The 23,780-nt window shown below is 36.1% G+C and overlaps 1 protein-coding gene across 4 annotated transcripts in view; it reads left to right on the top strand.

Moving 5' to 3' along the window:
* LOC129262080 (neurabin-1-like) overlaps nt 1–23,780 on the top strand; it is a 56,918-nt gene that overhangs the window by 8,222 nt on the left and 24,916 nt on the right. For 3 of the 4 annotated variants that reach the window (XM_064101961.1, XM_064101956.1, XM_064101966.1), the window contains exons 2-7: nt 2,191–2,329; nt 4,903–5,139; nt 6,141–6,358; nt 15,321–15,417; nt 20,433–20,550; nt 22,252–22,350. In XM_064101961.1, the coding sequence (XP_063958031.1) occupies nt 2,191–2,329; nt 4,903–5,139; nt 6,141–6,358; nt 15,321–15,417; nt 20,433–20,550; nt 22,252–22,350 (908 nt within the window). The remainder of the gene's footprint in view (nt 1–2,190; nt 2,330–4,902; nt 5,140–6,140; nt 6,359–15,320; nt 15,418–20,432; nt 20,551–22,251; nt 22,351–23,780) is intronic. The other variant, XM_064101970.1, reaches the window with a different exon arrangement.

The raw sequence follows: 23,780 nt of genomic DNA, 5'->3' as shown, positions 1-23,780 counted from the left end.
AGTTTTTTTCTTTTTCATAATTCTTGTACTTTGGTTGAAGTTTCTGCCCCTAGTGATCAAAATGCTCAGCCCGACTCTTGTTGTGTTTCATCTTCTTTCTCTCTCTCTCTCTCTCTCTCTCTTGCTCGCTCACTTGAATTTTTTTCTTCTTTTCTTTTCTCTCTTTCGTCTCTATCCTCACTCCCTTATCACTCTTTTTCTTTCTCTCTCTCTCACTTGTTTGATTTTGTTTCCTCTTATCATTTCTCTCTTTCGTCTCTACTGTCACTCCCCTTTCACTCTCTTCGTCTTTTCTTTCTCTTTCTCTCTCTCTCACTCGCTTAACTATTTCCTCTTATCTTTTCTCTCCTTCATCTCTACTCTCACTCTCTTATTTTTCTTTCATTTTTTTCTTTCTCGTTCTCCCCCCCCCCCCCCCCACTTCTCTCTCTCTCATGGTCTGTGGTGAAAAGAAACTCTGATCTTTTCATTCCTTCGTTGATATAAACCTGTCCCATTTTTCTCCATACTCCCTCTCCCTCCTCCATCTCGGAAGGCATCCTTCATCCTCCTATCGCCATGGAAACCATCTTCATCCAAGGCATCATATCTTATTAATCCCTGTTATTGGTCCTCTAAGCAATCGTGAAAAGCGAGCCGACTCCTTAAAGATTATTAGCCTTAAACGTGGGTGTTTTGAGACGACTCCTAATGTCCTTTCCATCTTTTGATGTTGTATTAAATGATGGCGTACGCCTACTGATAGAGTTTTAAATGCATCACATCAAGATAAGCCATTGTGTCCTTTATGTGTCTAGGGAACATTTTATCATCCAATAAAGCTGAGAACCACTCCCATATTCATCTAAATGTAGGTGAAAGATCTAAACATGTTTGTACATTTTACGATGTAAAATACCAATTATTGGATCTGAATATTGAGGTAATATTCCTTATCTTGTTAGCAAAAACAACTTTTCATAAATCACCCGTCTTTAAGTTCATCCATGTGTTAAGGCTGCACCCACCCCTTATGAAACGGGTAGGGAAGTCAATTACAAAATAGATCTATATAGTTTCATTTCTGTTAATATTAACAGAAAGATTTTACTTCATTCCTTTATCAATCCATACAGTAGAAAATAGTGTACTTAAAAACAGTCAGTACAAAATAGATATATGACCATATCACATGAAAAAAAAATTCTACAGGAGTACAGGTTGAAAACAAATCTTCATGTAGTTGAACGTGTCATTGCTTTCTTTACTTCAATTCATTTTCAGATTTGTTTTATTTCATTTTGTGCAATTCTACTAAGTAAAGCTTTATATCCATGACCCAGTTATCCAGAGGGTCATTTTTTTTTTCAAATATAACCTTTGGTGAATAGTGTAAATTTGAAAATTACAATAGAACTTTGATGACTCATACATTGTAATTCTTTAGGATATAATATACCATTCAGGAACCATTGTGTAGTAATTCCTTCAAAAATCACCATGTTTGCATTCATTGACTTGAAATATTACACTTATGGTCTGTTAATAGTATAGATTCATCTGCAATATGTGTTCGTATGGGTTCTGCTTCTTGTTTTGACTCCAGACCATTTTTTGTGAGAGCGTCTTATCGGGAATGATAATTATGTATGAAGTTGATCAAAGGACAAATAATCCTTTCTTTGTTGTTGTTGTTTTATGTAAATCTTGATTGAAGTCTGTCCAAGCACCTTACCAGAAGTCAGAGAAGCGTCTTTTCATCACTAATTTTCTCATTTATCAAAGACAAGCAATGCTGTAAAAGATGCTTCCTTTATCGTCGGATTCAGGGACTTTCCCTGCATTCCACGTTGTTGATGTCTATGATGAATGTGTTAATTAAGGTGTCCTGCAAGCGTCTTTTCATCACTAATTCTCAGATCGATCATAGACAAAACATTGGGTTATGCGAGAAAGCCGATGAAAAAGATGCTTAGTACCTTCATTACAGGATTCAGGGCTTCCCCTTCATTCCACATTGTTAATGTCTATGATGAATCTGTGAATTTAGTGATGAAAAGACGCTTTCCGGATTCCACCATGAACTTCAGACTCGTCTCTCTGACTTTTTTTTTAACGCTGTACCTTATAATAGTTTGTATGATGTATCTTTGTGTGTAAATATCAATTATTAATAAGATATGTTGTTTATTTTCAAATCTCTTTATGCAGGTTTCTGATTGGTCGAGAGAAGGACAGCGAAAACAGCGAGGTGGCAGCTCTCATCAATCAATCTCTCAACCGGGATCGGATCAGTGCTCCTCCATCTCATCCTGCTCCGCCTCCTCCTCCTGTTAATAAACAACCAGTGGTATGATACTCATTTCAATTCAAATTTAAGATATACATTAACCTCATATTATCCTTAACCCCATACTATCTTTTTTTGGTTCACACTGTCTTTCTTAACCCCATACAATTTGCTTAGACGGGGTTAACACCTTAATCCCGGACTATCGCACAGCTAAGGAATATTGATGATTTTGCCACACAGAGCGTGATTAACATGCAATATCGACCACTGTGATTGGCTAATGCTTAGCCCCACTTTTCTTTAGCGCGGTTTCGTTTCACTCTGCGTCTCTTAGCACCGCAATTGTGGTGCTAGCATGGCAATAAGCCGGCTAACCCTGTTTTTTTTGCAGGGCCAGATAGTACCGTACTATTTACCGTGCTAACCCACTTTGCTAAAACGTAGTGTGAAAACGAAGTGGGCTAAGGGGGGGGGGGGGGCTCTTAATCCCACCAATTTCCAGGGTTTAAGGAAAATATGTGCAGTGTGAAAAGCATATTAATGAACCCCACCACAAAATGCACTCCTTCATGCTGAGTGTTGAATGTAGACAACAACACTACCCAGAGAAACAAACTTAATTGAATGTACTATTTCTTTACCTGACTTCACAATTAAATATCTAAAACATAGTAGAACTTGTACACTTAAAATACGTTAATTTTCAGGTGGGGTTTTCACTAACTTTTGAGCACCACTGTATGTTTATTTCATTTCCAACAGGAAAAAAAGAAATACAATGACATTGCATTTGGGTAACACAACGTTTGCTCTTACAATAAATGCTCCTCCGCTAATTTCTGTAAAGATATAGGGGAAAGTTAGGATTGTAAAAGGATTTTTGGTTCAGAATCATGTGAGGATTGGGATGAAGGTTAATGTAAGGTTTGAAGCTCAGGTCTACGTTTGGCTTTGACGTTTGTATTTTTAGAAGGAGCAATTGTCAAAGGGTCGAATGTCATGGAAACATAATAGATATGTAATCATAAGGCGGTGCTGTACCAGCAATAAATAATCCCAAGTGCGTCTGCACCTTCGAATTAGCGGGATAATTCGTAAAATAGCACGCTATTTTGCAAATAATCCCAAGTTGACTTGGGATTGCAACCTCGAGATTGATCCTGCGAACTAGTGCGATAATTGCGTCTCTATTACAAATAATCTCGAGATTGTTCAGATCAGGGTAATTTGTCGGATCATAAATAGCGCGCTAATTTGAAAATTCGGGCTGGTGCAGACGGCCCTTTTTAAACACCAACAGCTTCACTAACGGTTTCTTGGATTGAATCATTCAAGACCTTTCGGGCATAAAACTAGCCTTTGTAACAAAGCTCAATGACAATTAAAGTACCCTGTAAATTGGAAATGAACGTACATAAGAAATTGTTACTATGACAACATACCCTTTTTTCATAGTCAGGCTACAAATTAGCTTTCGACCGATCCAAGGTATTGCAAAATTGCAATGTTATAAGGTTTTCTGTATAACATTTAATGACAATTTTTTTGTTGTTGAGAATTTCCACACAATATGAACGTTCCTGATACAAGGCGGACAATTATTATAATGTTGAAGACGTTTGTTGTGCTGTGTTTAAACAAGCTTTTAACTAGTTTAGTAATTTAGATTTAAAAAAATCTTATTTATCCATGTAACTCTAAAAAAATTTACTTGCATGCTATGAGTGTATATTGAAAGTTAGATGAAAGTTGATTTTTTTTCCCCCCCTCAAAAATATGATGAAGAACTTTGTTCGGATGTTCTATAAAAAAAAAGTGAAAAAAAATTCTGCCTGAGACAAATTAATATATCTATAAGTCAGTTGATATTTGTAATATCCTCTGTTTCTCTAGACGGCATTATTTTTCTCTTGATTATTATTTACTCTCTGCTGGTTTTTTCCCTCTTTTCCAATTTCCTGTCTTCTCTTACCGTATTTACGTCATTTTCTTTGAATTTGCCCCTATATTTCATAGACCTTTGTGCATCTTTCCCACGACTTGTCGTCAACAGCCATTCTCTTTATTGTCTACGGAGGAAAAAAAATCATTGCCATCGTCGTTTCCAGTTCTTTTTTAGGAGATGGCAGAGTTAGTGTAGTTATAACTCAAATTCAGATCAATAGATTGAATGAAATAAACGAGGCTTGAATTCCTTTTATTTTTGTATATAAAATATATTACAAAAATAAAACCTACACCCACATTTTATTCTTTTACTTGGTCAAATCAAGTATCCTGTACCTCTTGTTTTTTAAAGGCCGTGGAATTAATGCATCATTCATTTTATTAACCTCTCTATTATTCAACACTGTGGGAGTCTTTACACGCTTGTTTTTACTTTACTCTGTAGACGTACTGGTGGAGTAGAGTTCCATAATTTTTGCCGGTGACCTTTTTGATGTCGTGATCAAGTTGAACGATGCCTCGTCATCACATCCTGGTCCCTGTAAAATGTATGATCAATTGTAAAGTTAATCATGACTATAAGTCTATGGAAAAACATGTACAAAAAAGTTCAAAGCAGTTGTGAAACTCAGTGTTCTTGCCACATTTATAGATTCTTTCTTTTTTGTTCTCTTCACCACCAGCCTTCACCTGAAGAGGATACACCATCGGTAGAGATGCCTGGGGAATCCCCCGATGACAGTCAGCTGATCCAGGGTACCTTCGACCTTGACGACACCCTGAGCAGTGGCGGTGGAAGCTCGGTGGTCTCTCCATCGGAAGCTACGGCTGAAGACTACTCCAACCTCAGGATCAAACTCAAGGAGACTCAGTACAAACTTGCCATGGCTGAGGCTGAAATACCAAATCTTAAGATCCAGGTAGGTAGCCTTCAAACCCAATGAACTGCTAAATGGTTTCCTTCCTGTTGGCTTTTGTTAGAGATGATCACCCAGGTACCTACATTCAATGGCCTTGACAACCAATGAAAATGTGGAGATTCTTGCATGACCAGCCAACTATTTAAACATTCGGTCATGACTCACCCAACCAAATCTTACACCAGATTGTGATTCCTGAGGCTAAAACTTCTGGAGCATTTTTAAATGATGAAATCAACTTGGTAAAAAAAGAGAACTTGACCCTGATAATAATAATAATGATATAATGTATTTATAAAGCGCTTAATACATGGTGTTTCTAAGCACTTTACAAAACAATTAAGTAACATACATTAATATTAATTAATATATATACATTTAACAAACAAAGGAAGGAAATGTATTGTGTAAAGTATTATCAGAATACAAATGAGGTAAACCAGCCTACTAAAGTTGGAAATACAAAATAATGATAATAAAAATGAAAAAATGACATTAATTAATCCAACAGCTGGAATACTTAAACATAGTCAATTACCATACATACAATGACATATATATTCGAGTAATAAAGCAATGCAATTGCTATACATACACAAACAAAAAATAAAGGAATATACGTTTAATATTGACAAGATTAAAATTAAAGACCATAAGATAAATAATCCTGGGCAGAAAAGCTACATGTAATTTGCTGTGCACATTTATCTCTTGACACAGCTGTAGATATCATTGACTTGTTACAAGATTATGTGGTATATACTGAATATGCATACATATTTGTGCCCTTTTCCAATTGAAACTCCTCTCTTTCTGAGAAAAGGTATTTCCTCACTAGTTTTTATTTGATTAGAGATTCCTAGGGCTTCTGTGGTTTCAGGATTGACTTCTGAAGAAGAATGTAATGGGAGCAAGTAATATGGCATATATCACTGAATATTTTTCATCTTTCCTCTCAATGGCGTGAATCTAGAAAACTGAAGTTTTGTTTTTGTTTGCAGGCTCTGCAGGCACAGGGCTGGGAGGCGGAGGAGAAGCGTTTGAAGAACCACATAGAAGCTCAGGATCGACGGATGGCCGTCCTGGAGTCCGGGCTGGAGAAGATACAGACGGAGATTGACAGCATGAAGAACGCCCTCAACGATTCGAGAGAACAGCATGCCGGTCTGGAGAAGAAATATCACAAAGCCAAGAAACTCATCAAGGACCTTCAAGCGAGGTAGGTTGAAGGGTTTGTGAAGATTTCACCCTCCAGGTATGTGGGCGCATCGCTGTCAAGTGGTTCTGACTCTCGCCTTTCAAACGAGAGGGTCGTAGGTTTGAATCCTAGCCATGACGTGTTTTCCTTCAGCAAGAAATTCATCCACACTGTGCTGCATTCGACCCAGGTGAGGTGAATGGGTACCCGGCAGGATTAATTCCTTGAATGCACGAGTGCTGAAAGGCAGCTCGAGCTAAAGCCGGGGTAATAATAATAATAACAATGTGCCTCGGAATAGGAATAGATTGTTTCTAGATAGATGGCGCTATACAAATGCCTATTATTATTATTATGCTTGATTTTTATGATTGATTGTACATTACAGTCAATGCAATCAAACGTAAAAAAAATGTTCTACGATGATTGCTGAGCTTTGTGTCACAGGCCTCTGGATAACAATAATAATAATATTATTATATTGCACAGTTACTATATCCTTATACTCTACTGCGCTTGATACTTGGTATCATATTATTACTCCGGCTGTGGCTGAGCTGCCACATAGGCCAAATAAACGTTCAAGGAATTAATCCTAGCAGATACCCATTCAGCTCACCTAGGTCGAGTGCAGCACAGTGTGGATCGATTTCTTCCTGAAGGAAGACACACCATGCTGGGATTTGAAACCACGTCCTTTTGACTGAAAGAGAGTCGTAACCACTAGACCACGCCGCCTGCATGACACCGCGGTTTACAGTCAGTTGCTAAGTGGCCGGTCAAGATTATTATTGCATACCAGTTTTATTCAGAACAATAACTACAAGTGAGGAGTGATCATCGCAATCGATTGCCAACCTTTGTGTAATGAAGCCAAGGAGAGCAGAGGAATATGTCCCTTATGTGTTGTTTACTGACAGATTTGCTCTTAGCCAGTCAGATACAAGGATTTCAGTAACTTATAACATTTTGTCAATGAAGTCACTGACGAATCGCTACATGAAACAGTTTTCCCCATCTGAAAATATTGCTTAACTGTAGTGAAAAGTACAAAGTGGGTGATTTTTTTTTTTTACAGAACCTTGAGAACTCCATCTTGTACCTCAGGGGATAACTCAATTCTCTACTTCCTGCGGTAAATTCTGTCAGATGAAACAAAAAATTGGTTGACTTTTAATATAAAAATCATTAAACATTAAAGTTGCACAAAGTTTCTTTGTCCCAGGTGGCTTTTTTGGGGGGGTTTTCGTCTCTTCATTTCCTCCCTTCTTATTGATACCGTCTGATTAATTTATTCATTTATTCCTTTTCCTGTTTGTGTTGTGATTGCCACCATCCTGTCACTGATTGATATGAAGTAGTATTCCTGTGGGCAGAACAATGGCGCTGTCAATGTCAGTGTGTTATTCAAGGGTAAGGAAAGCTTTCAAGAGATGTTGTTCTTAGGAATCTAAGCTGTTCATTGTTCGGGGCAAGGTTAGGCCTTGGTAGTCTTCAAGGAGATGGAGGAGAAGATGAAAAACACCTTGCAGCATTCTCGTCATGGAGGAGAAAAGGATTAACCCACAAAGGGTCGGCTAACTAGGAACTCCTCAGTCAGGATTGAGGCTAAGCCGCCTTTCACTGCAATGTTGACATCGACACCACGCTGCGTCATGTTCCCAGAAGAAGGGTCTTTGATCCCATTTGCAATAGATATAGGAACCTTCTTGCGGTCAGCTGTAAACATGGTATCAATGAAACTTTGTTTTCAGGAATAAAAAGTTAAGTGATGTAGAATCTTGGGTTGGATATTGATTCTAGAGTCTTGTGGATTAGGTTACATTATCTATAGGCCTGGTCCCACTGGCCGACAAATTCATAACGGATACAGTGGACAAGCAGAATTTTGGGGTGGCTCCATCCGTTTTCATCCGCTCCAGACAATGGACGAAATGGGCAAACAATGAAATCACAGTGGACGGATGCTCGATGGATATAGAGTGTATGAAACACGTATGCAAAGAGTACACAGCGGATACATTAGAAGAAGAAGAAGGAGGAGAAAGAGAAAGAGGAAGAAGAGGAGGAGGAGGAGGAAGAAGAAGAGGAAATGATAATGATATTTTTAAGGTTTCTAACATGGTATAAAAAGGGGAAAATTGAAATTTAATTAATCATTCCCTCAACATCATGTGATAACAAGGTTTTTAAAATGACCTAAAAAGGGTAACCTTACCTAGAATGCCTAGAGTACTTTGCCAACACTCGTATAATCAAGTAGTAGGGTTCATGGTTGATTGCTAATTTGACGCATCGCCGATACGTCAGGGAGGTTACAGGCACAGCTCAAGAGCACTCATGACTTCTATGATGTCACATCCTTACATGCTGATGGAGGAAGAGAGACAGAGAAAGAGAGAGAGAATCATCAAGAGAGGGCGAGAGAAAAAAAAAAGGCTGGTCAGACTGACAGACAGATCGGGATGGGCTAAAGAGTGAGAGAGAAAGAGATTGTAAGAAATAGGTAGGAAAAATAGAGGAAAACAGATAGGAGAGAAATAACAGGAAAGAAAAAAATGAAGAAAATTTGGGAGGGAAAAAGGATTGATACAAGGGAAATAAGATAAATATTTAAGAGATGAAAAAGGATTTAAAGTTATAAATCTCGTGTTTAAGTGCACAGGCAAATTCATGCTCAGATTACCGTCTTATGATGAAGTTTACCTACTTCTGGCATTCTGAAAATCTATCCAAGTAATATTAACAAGTGATAATATCAAGCAGTTATTAGTCAAGACTTGTGAAACCTTTTAAAAACATTAGTTTAGTACATCCAAAATCTTGTTGAAAATATCCTTAACATTTATGTTTATTGTATTTCATATTGTTCATGTAGATAAAAAGCATCCAGGAAGAAAAAAAAATCAACTTTTTTCAGGCATTGTAAGACGTGATTGATAGAAAATCATTTTCGTTTGTTGTTGGAGATTCTAGTTGTAACACATGCAGTATACGAAATAAATTTGAAATATGTTTCTTATCATATTATTTTTGGCCCTTTTGAAGTGCTAAATATTGACTTTCAGGTGCAATTTTGTCAGGGCATCAGTCTTACAGCATATCACAGAAACAGGCAACAAAAACAGACCTCACAGGTGAATTTTTTTATAGTCAGATCAATTTTAAACAATGCCTTTAACTTATCGGGAGATTATTAAGATTCTCTTTCCTCTGATGTGATAGATTAAGGTCTCATTTCAAATGACATCCACTCTAATACTGCAGCTAATTGTTTGAATTGCCATTTTAGAAACACATTATAAAAAGGAACCTCGGTTAATTCAAAGCCGTCGAGAGACATCAGCTAGTGGCTTGTGGGATACATTAGGGTAGAGATAGGGTTCAGCATGGTCTAATGATAGCAGATATTGAGATGCTGCTATCAAATGATTAAATGGTTGTAAATATTGTTTTATTTCACTTGTGATAGTAAAAGCAGCATCACTAACAGGTTCTAAACAAGAGGAAATATCATACTTGTTAAAGGATGAGATTGATTAGATAACTACAAAAATCCCATTTTTGGGTGGTCCTTTTCAGGACCAACATATGCCCACGAAAGATTACATGGTGTACCATGAAACCCACTACACTTGCTTCTTCTTCGCCATGGAAACCTTCAGAAGTTACAAGTTCAATTTGATATTGATAAGAGTGTGTTCTTACTGTATATAGCACACATATCTGTCAGATGTGGCACTCCTGGGCCCCGTCTTACGAAGAGTTACGATCAATCCGATCAATCACAACTATGGACGGCCAGCAACGTCAACATCTAAAAATGCAAATTTGTTCAAAATATTTTCTAGATATGATGTACATTCATACATTAATCGTTCTCTTGAAGATTCAGTATGATTCTTTATGTTTTAAGGAGATTGTGCAAATTCCCTGTAGAAAAAAATTATGACACTGATGGATTTCCATAGAGTTACGATTGATTGGATCAATCGTAACTCTTTGTAAGACGTGGCCCTGGTGCTGCACAGATATTAACCTAGCAATAGCATAGTTTCTTAGAAGGTGCTTTAGCATTTCAAGGATCAAACTAATGTCTGGTGGCCATTTACCAAACCTGGGTTGTGTGCGGCAAAATGCGGGTCAATGCCTTGCCATGGAATGTTGGTGCTGTGGGAGGATTAGAACCCGGGACCTTGTGATCTATAGCCCGGAGACATATCCACTAGACCACAACACATTAGATTTGATGAATCAATAATGCTACCATGAGGGTAAAACTTCCATTGTGTTCAGTACAGACAAAATGTTGACAAATATTGTCAAAATGTATGATCATGGATTCCTTTTCCATGTAGCTTACACTGGACTTAATAAGAAAATTCCCCCAAAGTGACAAGATACCTGCAAATACTGGTGATATCTAACTCTATAGACATTCACAAGACATTTAGAGAAGATAATGTACATGTAAGTCACAGATCATCCACTAACTTGAAATTTGTATTGATTCAGTGATCTTGTGTTTCAAATATTGAAAAAGAAAAGGTTATCATCCCACTTCTTTGATTATTTTGTGCCTGTTGATTTTCTCCTGGCATGCAAAATGAAGTTCCCAAGGTCAAATTGAATTTGAAGGCTGACTGTGGTTATGTGAAGAAGATCGTGATGAGACTCATTAGCCAATAGGTTGTACGGTATGGTCCTTGAGAGGGGGTGCTTGTGAGATGGGTGGCCAGTGAAGACGTCATCCTATGTTGGTCGGTCTAGAGTCTACGGTGACATCAAGTGTTTGAGATGGGTAGCCAGTCAAGACGTCATCCTACAATGTATGTTGATCTGTCTACAGTCTAGGATGACAGGAAGTGTTTGAGATGGGTAGCCAGTCAAGACGTCATCCTGTGTTGATCGGTCTAGTAGGATGACATTAAGTGTTTGAGATGGGTAGCCAGTCAAGACGTCATCCTGTGTTGATCGGTCTAGTAGGATGACATTAAGTGTTTGAGATGGGTAGCCAGTCAAGACGTCATCCTGTGTTGATCGGTCTAGTAGGATGACATTAAGTGTTTGAGATGGGTAGCCAGTCAAGACGTCATCCTATGTTGACCAGCCTAGAGTCTGGTGTGACAACAAGTGTTTGAGATCAGGATGGGACTAAAGTGAGTCACAGCTGGGTCTGTCCTCTCCTATGTTCACTTAAGCATACTTCACACTCACCGGGGTTATGCACGCTTTATTTGGGGAAATGATTGAAAATTTAGGGCAAATGGTCTCGCAAAGACGGGACATAGGCAAGCCAGTCGCCCGTTAAGTCATACACAATCGCTTTCTTCCTAGAAGATGAACTTTGATGTGAATTTGAATATTAAGTGTTTTTTAATATCCCTATCAACTGCTGAGTCTTTGAACTCCCAGAGAAATCACCCATTGTCTAAATCATCAGTGCCAACCTGTAAGCAAACGATACTCTATATTTTAACACAATGGCTGCCCGAACATGCAAATACATTTCACATTCTCTGAATAAACCAAAGTATAAATCAAAAGAGTTAACATTGACCCACTCTATCTACTTTTCCTCAAATTATCTACTTTCAGATTAAAATGGTTATAATACCCCTTTCATTTTGCTTAAACATTGAAGCCTTATAAGGAGTGCACACATACAGACTGGCTATGGCACACTTGGGATGTATAAGTGGCAAATAAAATTTTAAATGAGCAGTAAAGTTGGTGACTTTTGGTGACGTGGTGATGAATTTCTTGTTATTTTCCCATGAGTGCAGAGATGCCCTGGCTTTATGAAGCTCTGTAGTATTATTTCTTAATGTTGCTTCCAAACGAAAACGATTTGATGTCATCTTCAGGATATAACAAGTGATGACAAATTGCTTGGATAGACATTCTGATTTAACTTCCGTTTCTTATAGAAGGAAGATAAAAAGAAGAAATCAAGGAGATATTTTTCTTGGTTTGTTTAGCATCATTAGGCTAGGGAATCATCATCGAGAAAGGATGAACTGTGGTTGTTGAAGCGATGATGGGTTTGGAATAGAAAAATTTCTTCACAACAGACATACTGTCTTTCCATGAAGGGTCATCTCTCTGAGTACATTAAATCACCCCTTTATGTTTCATAGATAGATATAAGAATTGTTTACAAACGATGACATGCATTTTAATAATTAAAACACTGTGTTCTGGTGTCTTAAGGGATGTTTTGCAATACATTTCCAGAAACAGGCACTTCTGGCGTCATCAGCATCAAGCAAGGGGAACTTTCCACTTTGGAAATAACGCTTTATGTCATTTATTGTCAATCTCATTATGCTTCAATCGACTGATAAATATTTTTAAACCATAACACTACAAGTCATGTCCATTTTGTTTTGATCATCACCAAATGCTTCTCTAAAAGAACAGGCGGGACGATTGGCCCTTGAGGTAGACAGTTCAATATAAAGATGGGGGAAATGCTTACTTTGTTTTGACTGGAAGGTTGGCTCATGTGTCAATCTGAAGATGTAGTTTAATTGATGCAAGGCGGCCTGAGTGATTGGTTTATGTCTGCTTGCTCTGGGCTTCCTGGCTGGTTTGCTCTTTTGAAACCTTTTGGAGATTGCAGTTTTGATTGTTCCTGATGTATACACCGTCCGTTGAGACATTGTTATTTACAGACTGGTGAAGTCATGAATTAGTGGTCTTCACATTAAGTTTTAGCGTTGAATTATTCAAGAAATGCTGCTTGAGAGAAAGGAGATGTGTCGTTCGATCGTTGAGACAGATTTATGTTACTGTACAACAGAAGGGATGGACACTGCAGTGTGTTTTCCCTCTCTGTGAATCCTCTGGTTATTTTTATGTAGTTCCTGATGAAAAAGTGTGTGAATGTTTCTACATATCTGGGCCCCATCTTACAAAGAGTTGCGATTGATCCAATCAGTCGTAACTCTATCTATCTATCTATCTGCACAATGTCCTTTGTAATCAAAGAGAAGCACAGTGAATTTTCAAGAAAGCAATGAATGCATGAATATACATCATAGTACGAAAATATTTTGAACAAACAGGCATCATAGATGTTGATGTTGCTGGCTGTCCATAGTTGTGATCCTTCGGATCACTCGCAACTCTTTGTAAGACGGGACCCAGGTTTGAAAGCCTGAAAAGAATAGATAAAGCAGCATAGGTTTTTTTTCCTTTTCCTGTCATTTTTCAATACTTTAAAGTTTAAAAATTTTGTATTCTATCTTCGATTAGTTCTATTGATGTTGCTTATGATGTGAATTAGAGATCTAGGCCAAAGTTATGAACACCTTCAACCTAGATATTTGAGGCATTAGGTAAAGAGATGGCATTAGAATTATCTTTCTTTACCATGTTTCATTTCAGTTTATTTTTGTGTGTTTTTTGTGTTTTCCATTAATTGTTACAATTCTGAATTTTGAAGATGAACTTGAGGGCTAGATCACAAGTTTCCTGAGTGGATGTCGTATTTGTGATCATGTCCCCGGTACACGAAGCTCAGCGATCGACCGTGGTGGTGGTTATGATGCTTTATCATACATAGAAGTAAATGCAATCGATCACATGATCAATCGCTAACCTTGGTGAAACAGGGGCCAGGTTTGATTGAGATGAATCCTGATGGGACGTATAGCTGCTCGCAACAGAACAGAAGTCTTTACTGCACAATTAGTCTTGATATTTAGGTTACTAAATCATGCTCATCATTCTCCTGGCTTGAAAGGGAGGATGGATTGTACGGAGATCAGATGAATGTAAAACCGAGAGGCAAGAAAAGCTGTTCTTGTGACTCAATATGAATTGGTGAAGAATCAGCTGAAATGGGAGCAATAGTTTGCACGCAAATGAAATTATAGTTCTTCGGATTGAGGCCCTTGTAATACATCCCCGGCCTTCTTCTTGTCTACAAGTCAGTGTGATCACCTTCCACTTTTTCCTTTCATCTTTTGTTCATCTGTCATTCGTCTCCCTCCTTTCTCTCTGCCTTGTTCTCTCTCTCTTGTTCTCTTACCCTTTTCTCTCTCTCTTGTTCTCTTACCCTTTTCTCTCTCTCGTTCTCTCACCCCCTCTCTCTTTCTCTCTTTCTCACACACACACATACACCTTGACACTCTCTCCCTTCTCTTCTTTTCTTAGATCCTGACTCTCTTTGTGTTTTTCATGGAACAATCAATATCCCATCATTCTTTTTTCCATCTAATTATCTCCCCTTGTAACTTTCTTTCATTCCTACTGTGTCATATCAGACTGAAATATAGGCCATTTGCCACTCACTTAAGCTAAGGATTGATATGTCAATATGTTATTCAAAACAAGAGAAAGTGTACTGTAAAGAAAAACAAGTGTTTTTTGTGAGGTCTTTCAGTGATGTTTTTATTTCTTATTTTCCCTGGTATTTCCATCAATATACATGCATAATCAATCAAAGTTCATGTTTCATTATTTTAATTGATAATAAATTCCCTATCATTATACCTAACGAAATCAGGTTTCCATTTTAAAATAATTTGAGTCCTTTGGAATATGTTTCAGTTTATGTTTCTGTATTATGTCAAATCAATGGATTCTGTGCTTGCTTTCTCTGATTTTATTAATAAACAAGTTTTCAGGTACTCGTTCATAATGTCTATTCTTGCATGAATTCTCCAACATTGTACAATTTCGTCATTTATTTGCAGATAAAGTATGTTTCTTAACTCTCTGAAAGCTTATTTTGGACAATTGCTCAAAAAAGAATGGCATGGAGACTTTTAAATATAGGGTTATGCATCCTATTTTATATTATTATCATATGATAACTTATTTCTTCACCATAATGAGGAGCACAGACCAAATAGGATTTTTTTTGTATTCATGTCTCCATATGCAACTACACAAATTTGTTGAGAAATTAGATCATGGAATTAAATCAACATAATCCAGCTATAATTTGTTTAACTTCTTTTTTGCATTACAGGGAAGAGGAATTAGAGGAAAAAGAACGTCTTCAGAAGCAGATTGAGATGGATAAGGACGAGAGGCATGCAAAGGAGGTGGAACACCTACAAGCAAGGGTAAGTAAGGAATATAGGTTGACATTTCTTGATAAAAAATAATACGAAAAAGCATAAAGACCAAGAAAGTCCTTGGTCATAGAGATAGTGATCATATAAACATCCATTAGGGCTCCATCACTTGTTACCCTCTCAGGATCTTGTTTTCTGAGAGCAGGTGTTATTTGTTAATTCTCAATAAGTTTTTTCATGAAATAAAGAAGACAAAATCTAATTAATTTTTAATTTAAAAAGTGAGCTAATGACAGTGGATAGGAATGAAATTCATTTTAAAACTTAAGTTTTTCCTGGGAAGCCTTGATAGATAGAGATATTACCTGCCATTTATCAATATTAATAGAAAAAATCGTCAAGCAGGAAGTTTTTTTTAAAATATTATTACGATAAGGAATATACCAAAGATCATCAAGTAACTTTGATTCAAGGTTATAAAGTTATAGGAAAAATTACAACCAATGATAAATAGAAATTTATAAACAAAAATGTATATATATATATATATATATATATATATATAAAGAACTTTTGATTTGCATCTCAAAGTAGTTTGCATATAATACATGATTTTTTGAAAAATAAGCAAAATGTTTAGATATAACGATGAATGAATGAATTATTATTATTATTTTATTTGGCAGAAAATCAAACAAGTCAAATACAATGCTAAAAAATGATTGTTACAATAACAACAATAATACAGTAACACAAAAATAATTAAACACTGGATTCACCTGGATGAGCTGCCAGGCATTGGGCCAAGTTAACCAAATAACTATAGTCCGCGGACCGCCCTAACCCACATGAAATGATTGTAATATAACGTTATAATCTGAAATCCAATTTTGATGATTTTTTGTCTCTCTCTTTATTCAAATCAAGTCTTTGATGGGGTGGACTTAACCTTTATTGAGCAATATTTTAATACTATCTTGACTTTCATTCTATTGGAAAGTACTTTTAGATACCAATGACCTTCTGGAGAACTCAAAATATAACATAGGGACATATTTTCTGAGAAGCGTGTTGAATAATTGCGATAAAACTATCAAAATACAATCTCAAGCAGTCCAAAGACTGAAATATGCGACTGTTTACATGTACAAGGTTCGTATCGAGTTACAAGCAATTTCATCCATTGAAAATGAAAATGAGATAGAAGAAAGGACGGTGTCGGTTGCATAAATGAGATGAGAATGAGACGAAGAGACAAACAAAGACAAGTGGACAATGGGATCAGACCGGAAAGACACTGACAAGAATGGAGATGAGGGTTGTGATGTCAAGCAAGCATTGAGTTTATGTGGGTCAAGGAAAGATGGACCGAGTGACAGATAAGCTTCCAAAATAGATCATTAGGGAGAAAAACATTTCAAACCCTGTTCGCAATTTGAAATTAGAGCTCTGCGCCCACATAACGTATAACACAGGAGGTTTATCATTGCAGTGGATCCATTTAATCGTTGTACCCATTGCATAAATACTTACATTTATGGTAAATTTTCCATTTTAGTGTAACTGCCATGGTAAAAGGGCACAGGATCAAAACAAAATCAAGGTTTCCATGGTAATACAATATTTAGTAAAGTCTTTTATGCAACAGGCGCCCTGTCAGTCTGTCCAAATTTAACTTATGTTAAGGAAAATTGATTGAAAATACCACCCCTCTAAGAAAAAGATGCTCGAAAATGATTATTAATTGATAAGTTATTCAATAATTAATAAGGCCATAGATATATTGGAACTCTAGCACAAGGATACTGATTATTTCCACACCATTTCTAATGATGCAGATTAAAATGTCCTTACCTTTCAAGTGTGAGTAGGGTATCATATTGCGGATGAATTGTGATTGAACTAGAATAATTCTGTCAACTGCTTGAGTAGATTGGTTTTATATTACACGGTTGTCGTTTTGACGTAATGAATGCAAAACTGGTTCTTATGTCATTTATTTGTGCGCTTACTTCGATATTAGGTCAAACTCTTCAGGCTCTCTCCCTCCTTGTAGATTAGTATAGTTTTTCATAGAAACGTCGGGATAACCTTGACTAAAAGTCCACAGAGAGCTCAATTATTGCTGTGCTGCTATCTTACATATAACCATCTCCCATAGGAAAACTGCCCACTGACATCAGTGTAAATTCTAATCTTCTAATTTGTTCAGCTTTCCTGACGGCCTCTTCCAGTTTTTCTTTGGGGTGAAATTTGAAAATTGTGTCAAATAGTTTCAGAGGGAATATGCATGTTCATATTTTGTCACGGACACCATGTATCCTTGTTCACACCAGGATTTCAAATGAACAAATGTTATTTACAGTTTTTTCTGTTTTATGCTTCACCTCTTTTCATTTCATTTAAACCAATGTGAATTGGCTTACACCTTTGTTGTCAAACTTGATTTTCTTATTTCACAATATTTTCTCTGATAGTCTAAGTGATAACAGGGTGATATTTTTTCATTTTATTTCATTTCAATTTTTTAATTATAATTTTTTATCTATTTTGTTTGTTTTATTTTTCTTTTTTTCTCTTTCTTTCTATCTTTCCTTTATTTGTATTTATTAATTCATTCATTCATTCATTCATGTATTCTTTATTTATTTATTTATTCATTTATATATTTATTTATTCATTTATATATTCATTTATTTATTTATTTATTTATCTATGTATCTATCTATTTTTTTTATTTTTTTTATTTATCTATGTATCTATCTATCTATTAATTTTTTTATTTATATTTATTTATATTTATTTATTTATCATATATTTCTTTTGGGGGATCATCTTTCAGTAAAGTAGTTACAGCCCCAAGTGACTATCTTTCGTAGCAATAGCTAGCGTGGGTGAAGAAGGACTACAGATTGATTGATTGAGAAGGGCATCTTTCACACAATTTGAATATGAACACTTTAGATCCAATTGTCCAGATGAAGAAAAGAATTGTTGAGGAATATCTTCTTGATGGTTTAATGGAAAAAAGAGACATTGCTCTCGGCTTTAACATGTAATTAGATTGGATGGAGGCTCCTCAGTCCATGGTCAGATATGAGCGAGGGACAGGGACAGACATTAGGTGGTTTCAAACCGCCTCGATCATAAGAATCCCCGGTAAATTACGAGAATTTTTTTAGACTTAAAAATACCCATTAATTATTCCTGCATTCACACCGCCCCGAAACATATCCTTTGGGATAAGTTCCTGAAGTTATGAGCATGCGCAGTATGGTCTGATAAGCAGGCAAGGTGCGAGATTCAAAATCACTAGCTCAGCAGCCACCCAAGCCGCCCGCGCCCAACTACACACTGGGCTAAAAGTTTCAGTAAATTGCTTTCACATTGCCAAAATACCTGCGACCTTGGAAAAATCCCAGCGAAAGTCCTCGTAATTTTCGACAAGTACCTACTACATGTATTTAGTGGGTATTTTCTTTCGGGGAGATTACACGTAATTTGCTTTCACATTGCCAATATTACCTGGTATTTTCTGATCGGGGTAAATTTCCCAATCAGAAAATACCTGGAACTGATGAACTTCGAGGCGGTCTGAAACCACCTAGCGAGAGTGAAGATGTGAGAGAGGGAGAGGGAGAGAAATGGGAGCAGTGGATAGATCGATAGAAAAAAAAGAACAAACACAATGAGTTATTGGTTGAATCGAGAAGTTGATACCAATACCTGGCCATTTATCCCCGGTCAGTGACCAGTGAAGGATTGTGCTTCCAGCTATCTATCACTGATATTGTCTCGTGTCACTTTTGCATGTCTTTGAAGATATTACTGCAGCCTCTTTTTTCTTTTTTAATAAACAAGAAAGAATGGTTGTTTTTCTTCTTGGTTTCTCAAATCAAGATATTGTCCTTTCCTGTGTCTCTTTTCTCTCTATCTCGTCTGTTCTACTCCTGGGGCCTGTCTTACAAAGAGTTGCGATTGATCCGATCAATCGCAACTGTGGAAAGCCAGCAAAGTCAACATTTAAAATGCATGTTTGTTAAAAAAAAAATCTAGATATGATTGTACATGTATATCCATAAATTCATTGATTTCTTGACAATTTGGTGTGATCTCCTTTGTTTACAAAGGACATTTTGCAAATTTCCTGTAGAAAAAATTATGACACTGATGGATTTCCATAGAGTTACGATTGATTGATTGGATCAATCGGGGCCCAGGTCCATGTTATATATTTTTTCTTACTTCTCTCATTTTCCTTTTTATCTCGGTTCCCCAGAAAACTTGTAGTTGAAGTAATTACATTAATAATCATTTTCAGATATTTGAAGATAATTTTCTCTCTATCTTTCTCATATGCCACATCTCTTTTTTTTATGGCGTAAACATCTTTTAACGTTATCTCATTTGCTCAGCAAATTCCATCTCTACTCCCATTTTCTTTCCGTCGTTCATACTCTCATTGTATCCATGCTGCAGCCAACAGCTATTGTTTGACTCGCTCGGAATCAAAACATCTCTCTCCCGTTGTTTACAGATTAATGACTGTCACATGATAACATTGAACCAGTAATCAATGGCAATTAGTCTCCCGTTACTACATTGAAGTCAGAACATGAGTACAATGTCCTTCCTTGGTGAGAAGTATATCACATAATTAGAAGACGACAAAACCAAACAAAAAACACCAAAAATCAAAAACAACTTTTTACATACATATGTTCGACTAGTGGGTTAGAAATATATTTTATCTTGCTTTCTTGTTGAAAAAAACATATTTGATTGTATTTCCTGCTTCTATACTTCTGGATAAGAGTAAATATTACATTTAAGGTAATGTTCGGCCTTCACTTATCTGTAAACTCGCAATCTGTAATCTGCTTTCTATATACACTATCATGCCATTCTCTTAAACACGTAGGTATTTACATACAGTATTCCTTTCTCTTCTTGCCATACAAACTGAAATTACATATTTGATTGCCCGGCTAATGTTTTCATTGATTTTTATAGGTGTCTCGGTTGAGTCAAAAGTTTGATTTTTATTTGTATTTTCTCTTCAGATACAACAGTTGGAATTGTCCGTCAGTGGTCAAAACAAATTAACCAATGGTTGGACAGCATCAGCATCACGTGGGGAAATAGTTGGGGATTCCCCATCCAGTTCACCGGACAATGGTGGTAAGTTACAGGCAGTGGAGGTATAACAATACATCATTCTCTGGCTTTGGTGTCAAGACGTTTGCTCCAGCGACAATTGCTCTGATTGACAATCTGTATGTTAAGCCGAAGATAAACTTAACCTCCAAAACTAAATAAATCCTAATTCTTATCTTTTCATTATTCTGAACCAAAAAATCTATTATAATCCAAACTCTAACCCTATGCCCTCTAAGTTATTAAGACCGGAGCAAATGTATTAGGATCAAGCAAATGTTGTGCCAATCTGTTTTTTTTCTATGCTTAGTTGTCAATTATGATTTTTTACGAACAATTTTGCATATAATTTTTCTCATTAGTGTGTCACGAAACATTGCAGCGATAGCTTTTCGCTTTTTGAAAATATTGCACGAACATCGAGGGGGGGGTGCTCCTAGGCCTTGGCCAAGTTAAGGTTAAAGAGCGGAAAGTATTGTAGACACCTAGAATATTCACAAGTTATTTTTTTAAATAGTATTATTAGTCCATTGCACTCATGTTTGATATGCATTTTCAAATATATTTTGTCACAAAAGTTTAGAATAGTGTTTACTTAATTTATTAGATTCAATTCAGATTTTATCCACTTGAAGTAAAAAAATGATTGAAAATGTGTCTTTAGTTAAAATATTGTTGCAACCATGTCATTTGATTGTCAATTATGGAAGATACTTGTTTGAAGAGTTAAAATGATATATGCTTTCATGTGAGTTCTTTCTATTTGTTGATATTTCACCAATGTATTTGATTATCCTGCATTTGTGTTCTGTATTATGTACCCAGTTGTATCACATGATTACTTTGACTATTACCAAGCATGGGTCAAGATTGCTGAATGTAAAATATAGTTGTAAATAATTCATTTCTGTTTAAATATTTGTAACTTTCTTTCAGTAATGCTTCAAAAATATTCATTCACAGAAACCTAGTTATATTGTGGATTAGAGTGTCGTTAGGTGGATGCACATACTTTGCTTACCAATGAATTTTCTCTCTATTGTTTGTTGGTTTTGCTCGAATGAAATTGTGCAATGTTTTCTTCTCCACAACTGTAATTATATGTGCTATTAATTTCCACAAGGTATAATTTCGTCATTTTTTTGTATCATTCCCTTAGTTATTATCAATTTTTGTCATTTTTATAGCTGTATCATTTTGTTGTTCATTGATCATCACCATTATCATAATCCTCTTCATTTTTGGGGCTACCATCTACATTATCATGATCATCTTTTTCATTTTCACCATTGCTACCATCATCATTGTCATCTCCATCTCCATCTCCGTCATCATCATCATCATCATCATCATCGTCATTTTCATCATTATCATCATCGTCATCATCTTCTTCATTTTCCTCATCATCATCATGATCAACAGCACTGGCATCATCATTGTCATTTTCATCATCATCGTCATCATTATCATCATTGTCATGGTCATCATCAAGTATTCATTTGTTTAGGTCGTTGGATCCCACTTTTTCCAGACGATGAATATCCACCAAAGTCACTCATAGTTATTACATCTCCAAATCAGAATCTCTAAATCTTGGTCTATATCAGAAGTCTAAGCCAAGCATTCCTTTCTTGAGATACTCTTGCATCTTTCTCTCTCTCTCTCTGTCTGGTGTGGTATTAAACTCCAAACTGCAAATTGCCTCTTTCCCTCCATTCATTTTAGATGAAGATGTAGTACTTCTAAGGCAGGCGCAGGTCCCATCTTTCGAAGCTATTCTGGAAGCCCAGGGGAAAGAATTGGTAGTAGACGAAACATCCGAAGGTATGCCAAACAAATCTTTCAGCCAAGCTTCTTCATTTCAGGCTCTAACCATTCACTAACCCAACTCTGAATCTAAACATAGAATATCTGGCTGTATTTGCACATATCTCGGCTGATGTGATCCGACTAAGAATTTAAGTGAAATCATTGGGTATGGGATTAGATGAGCCAAGAAGATAGAAGAATTGTAGACCAACTATTGCATTCAATCAACTTTCTTTTAGCTTGTATCGCAACAATGAATCACAAATTTAAAAAATGCCACCAAAAAAAAAAGGAACCATGGGCTTTGTGCGTCAGTGTCAGAGCCATTGGCTATAATTGAACAAGGCGATTAAGATCTAAAGAAACTACAGAAATCAGTCAACGATCTATTACACTATGCTTTCATGGCAACATAAAGATAGTTGGTTTGGCTTAAATGTTAGAAAAAAGTTCTTGTCTTGTAGCCATAAAAAATTTAAAGAACAGAATTAAAAAGGAATGATCTTTTAATCAATGTGAATCAGCCAGTTTATTCTTACTAACTGCTACTGAGCTCTTTGCCAACTTTTAACCAACTTTTAATCAAAACGCATCTTTCTCTAATCTTGCTCCTTAATTTACTAACCTCTTTCAAAGGGATTTTTGCTGTCAAAAGCTTCCATTTTCTCATAACAAACTTATATATTTGCAAAATATGTGATAATTGGGATACACCAGTCAATAACAATAAGATTTTTTCTCCAAGATTGGCAAGATATAAATATTGCCCAATTAAAGAGATTTAGAAAACCCAACAATGCAATGATGGAGCTTTTTAAGACTATTCTAACAAATATTAATTTGAAACAAAAGCCAACAAAAATCATATTGATTTCTTTGTAATACAATATATAATGTTTTACTTTTGAAATAGTTGCTCAAATTCTCAATCATTAGATTAAGGCTTTAGGGAAAATATTGAAATGCCACAGTGTATTTATAAACTTGAAAATATATTCCAGATAATGGAATTTCTTGCAATATGCATCTTAAAGAGTCAATCTCCCTCCTGCATCAGCATTTTCCCTTATTTAGCCTGATGCAGTAAAGCTTTTTTTTTTTATTGCACTCTGTCCTTTGCTTGACTAATATTCTTCTTGCTCTTTTGACTCTTAATGACCATTATTTCATCCTGAGATTAAAGTTCATGCTTTTCATAACATGACCTTATGCAAGAATGGCAATTGCCCTTTTAGAGCAACTAGTCTTGCGGGAACTTAACAAAAATCAAATTAATGTGGCAGAAAATAAATCTAATTACGATATCTTAGCGTGACTGATTTTTGTCTCGCCCACCAGAGGTGAAGGGATCCAAATGTCGTCCGTTGTTTGTCATCAACAACATCATAATCACAATAATAGTAATATAATAATAATGATAATAGTAATAGTAAGAAATTAATTAT

Source organism: Lytechinus pictus, chromosome 1, assembly GCF_037042905.1.
Source record: "Lytechinus pictus isolate F3 Inbred chromosome 1, Lp3.0, whole genome shotgun sequence".
NCBI lineage: Eukaryota > Metazoa > Echinodermata > Echinoidea > Temnopleuroida > Toxopneustidae > Lytechinus > Lytechinus pictus.
The sequence above is the reverse complement of the archived record's forward strand: the minus strand, read 5'-3'. Positions and strand labels throughout refer to the sequence as shown.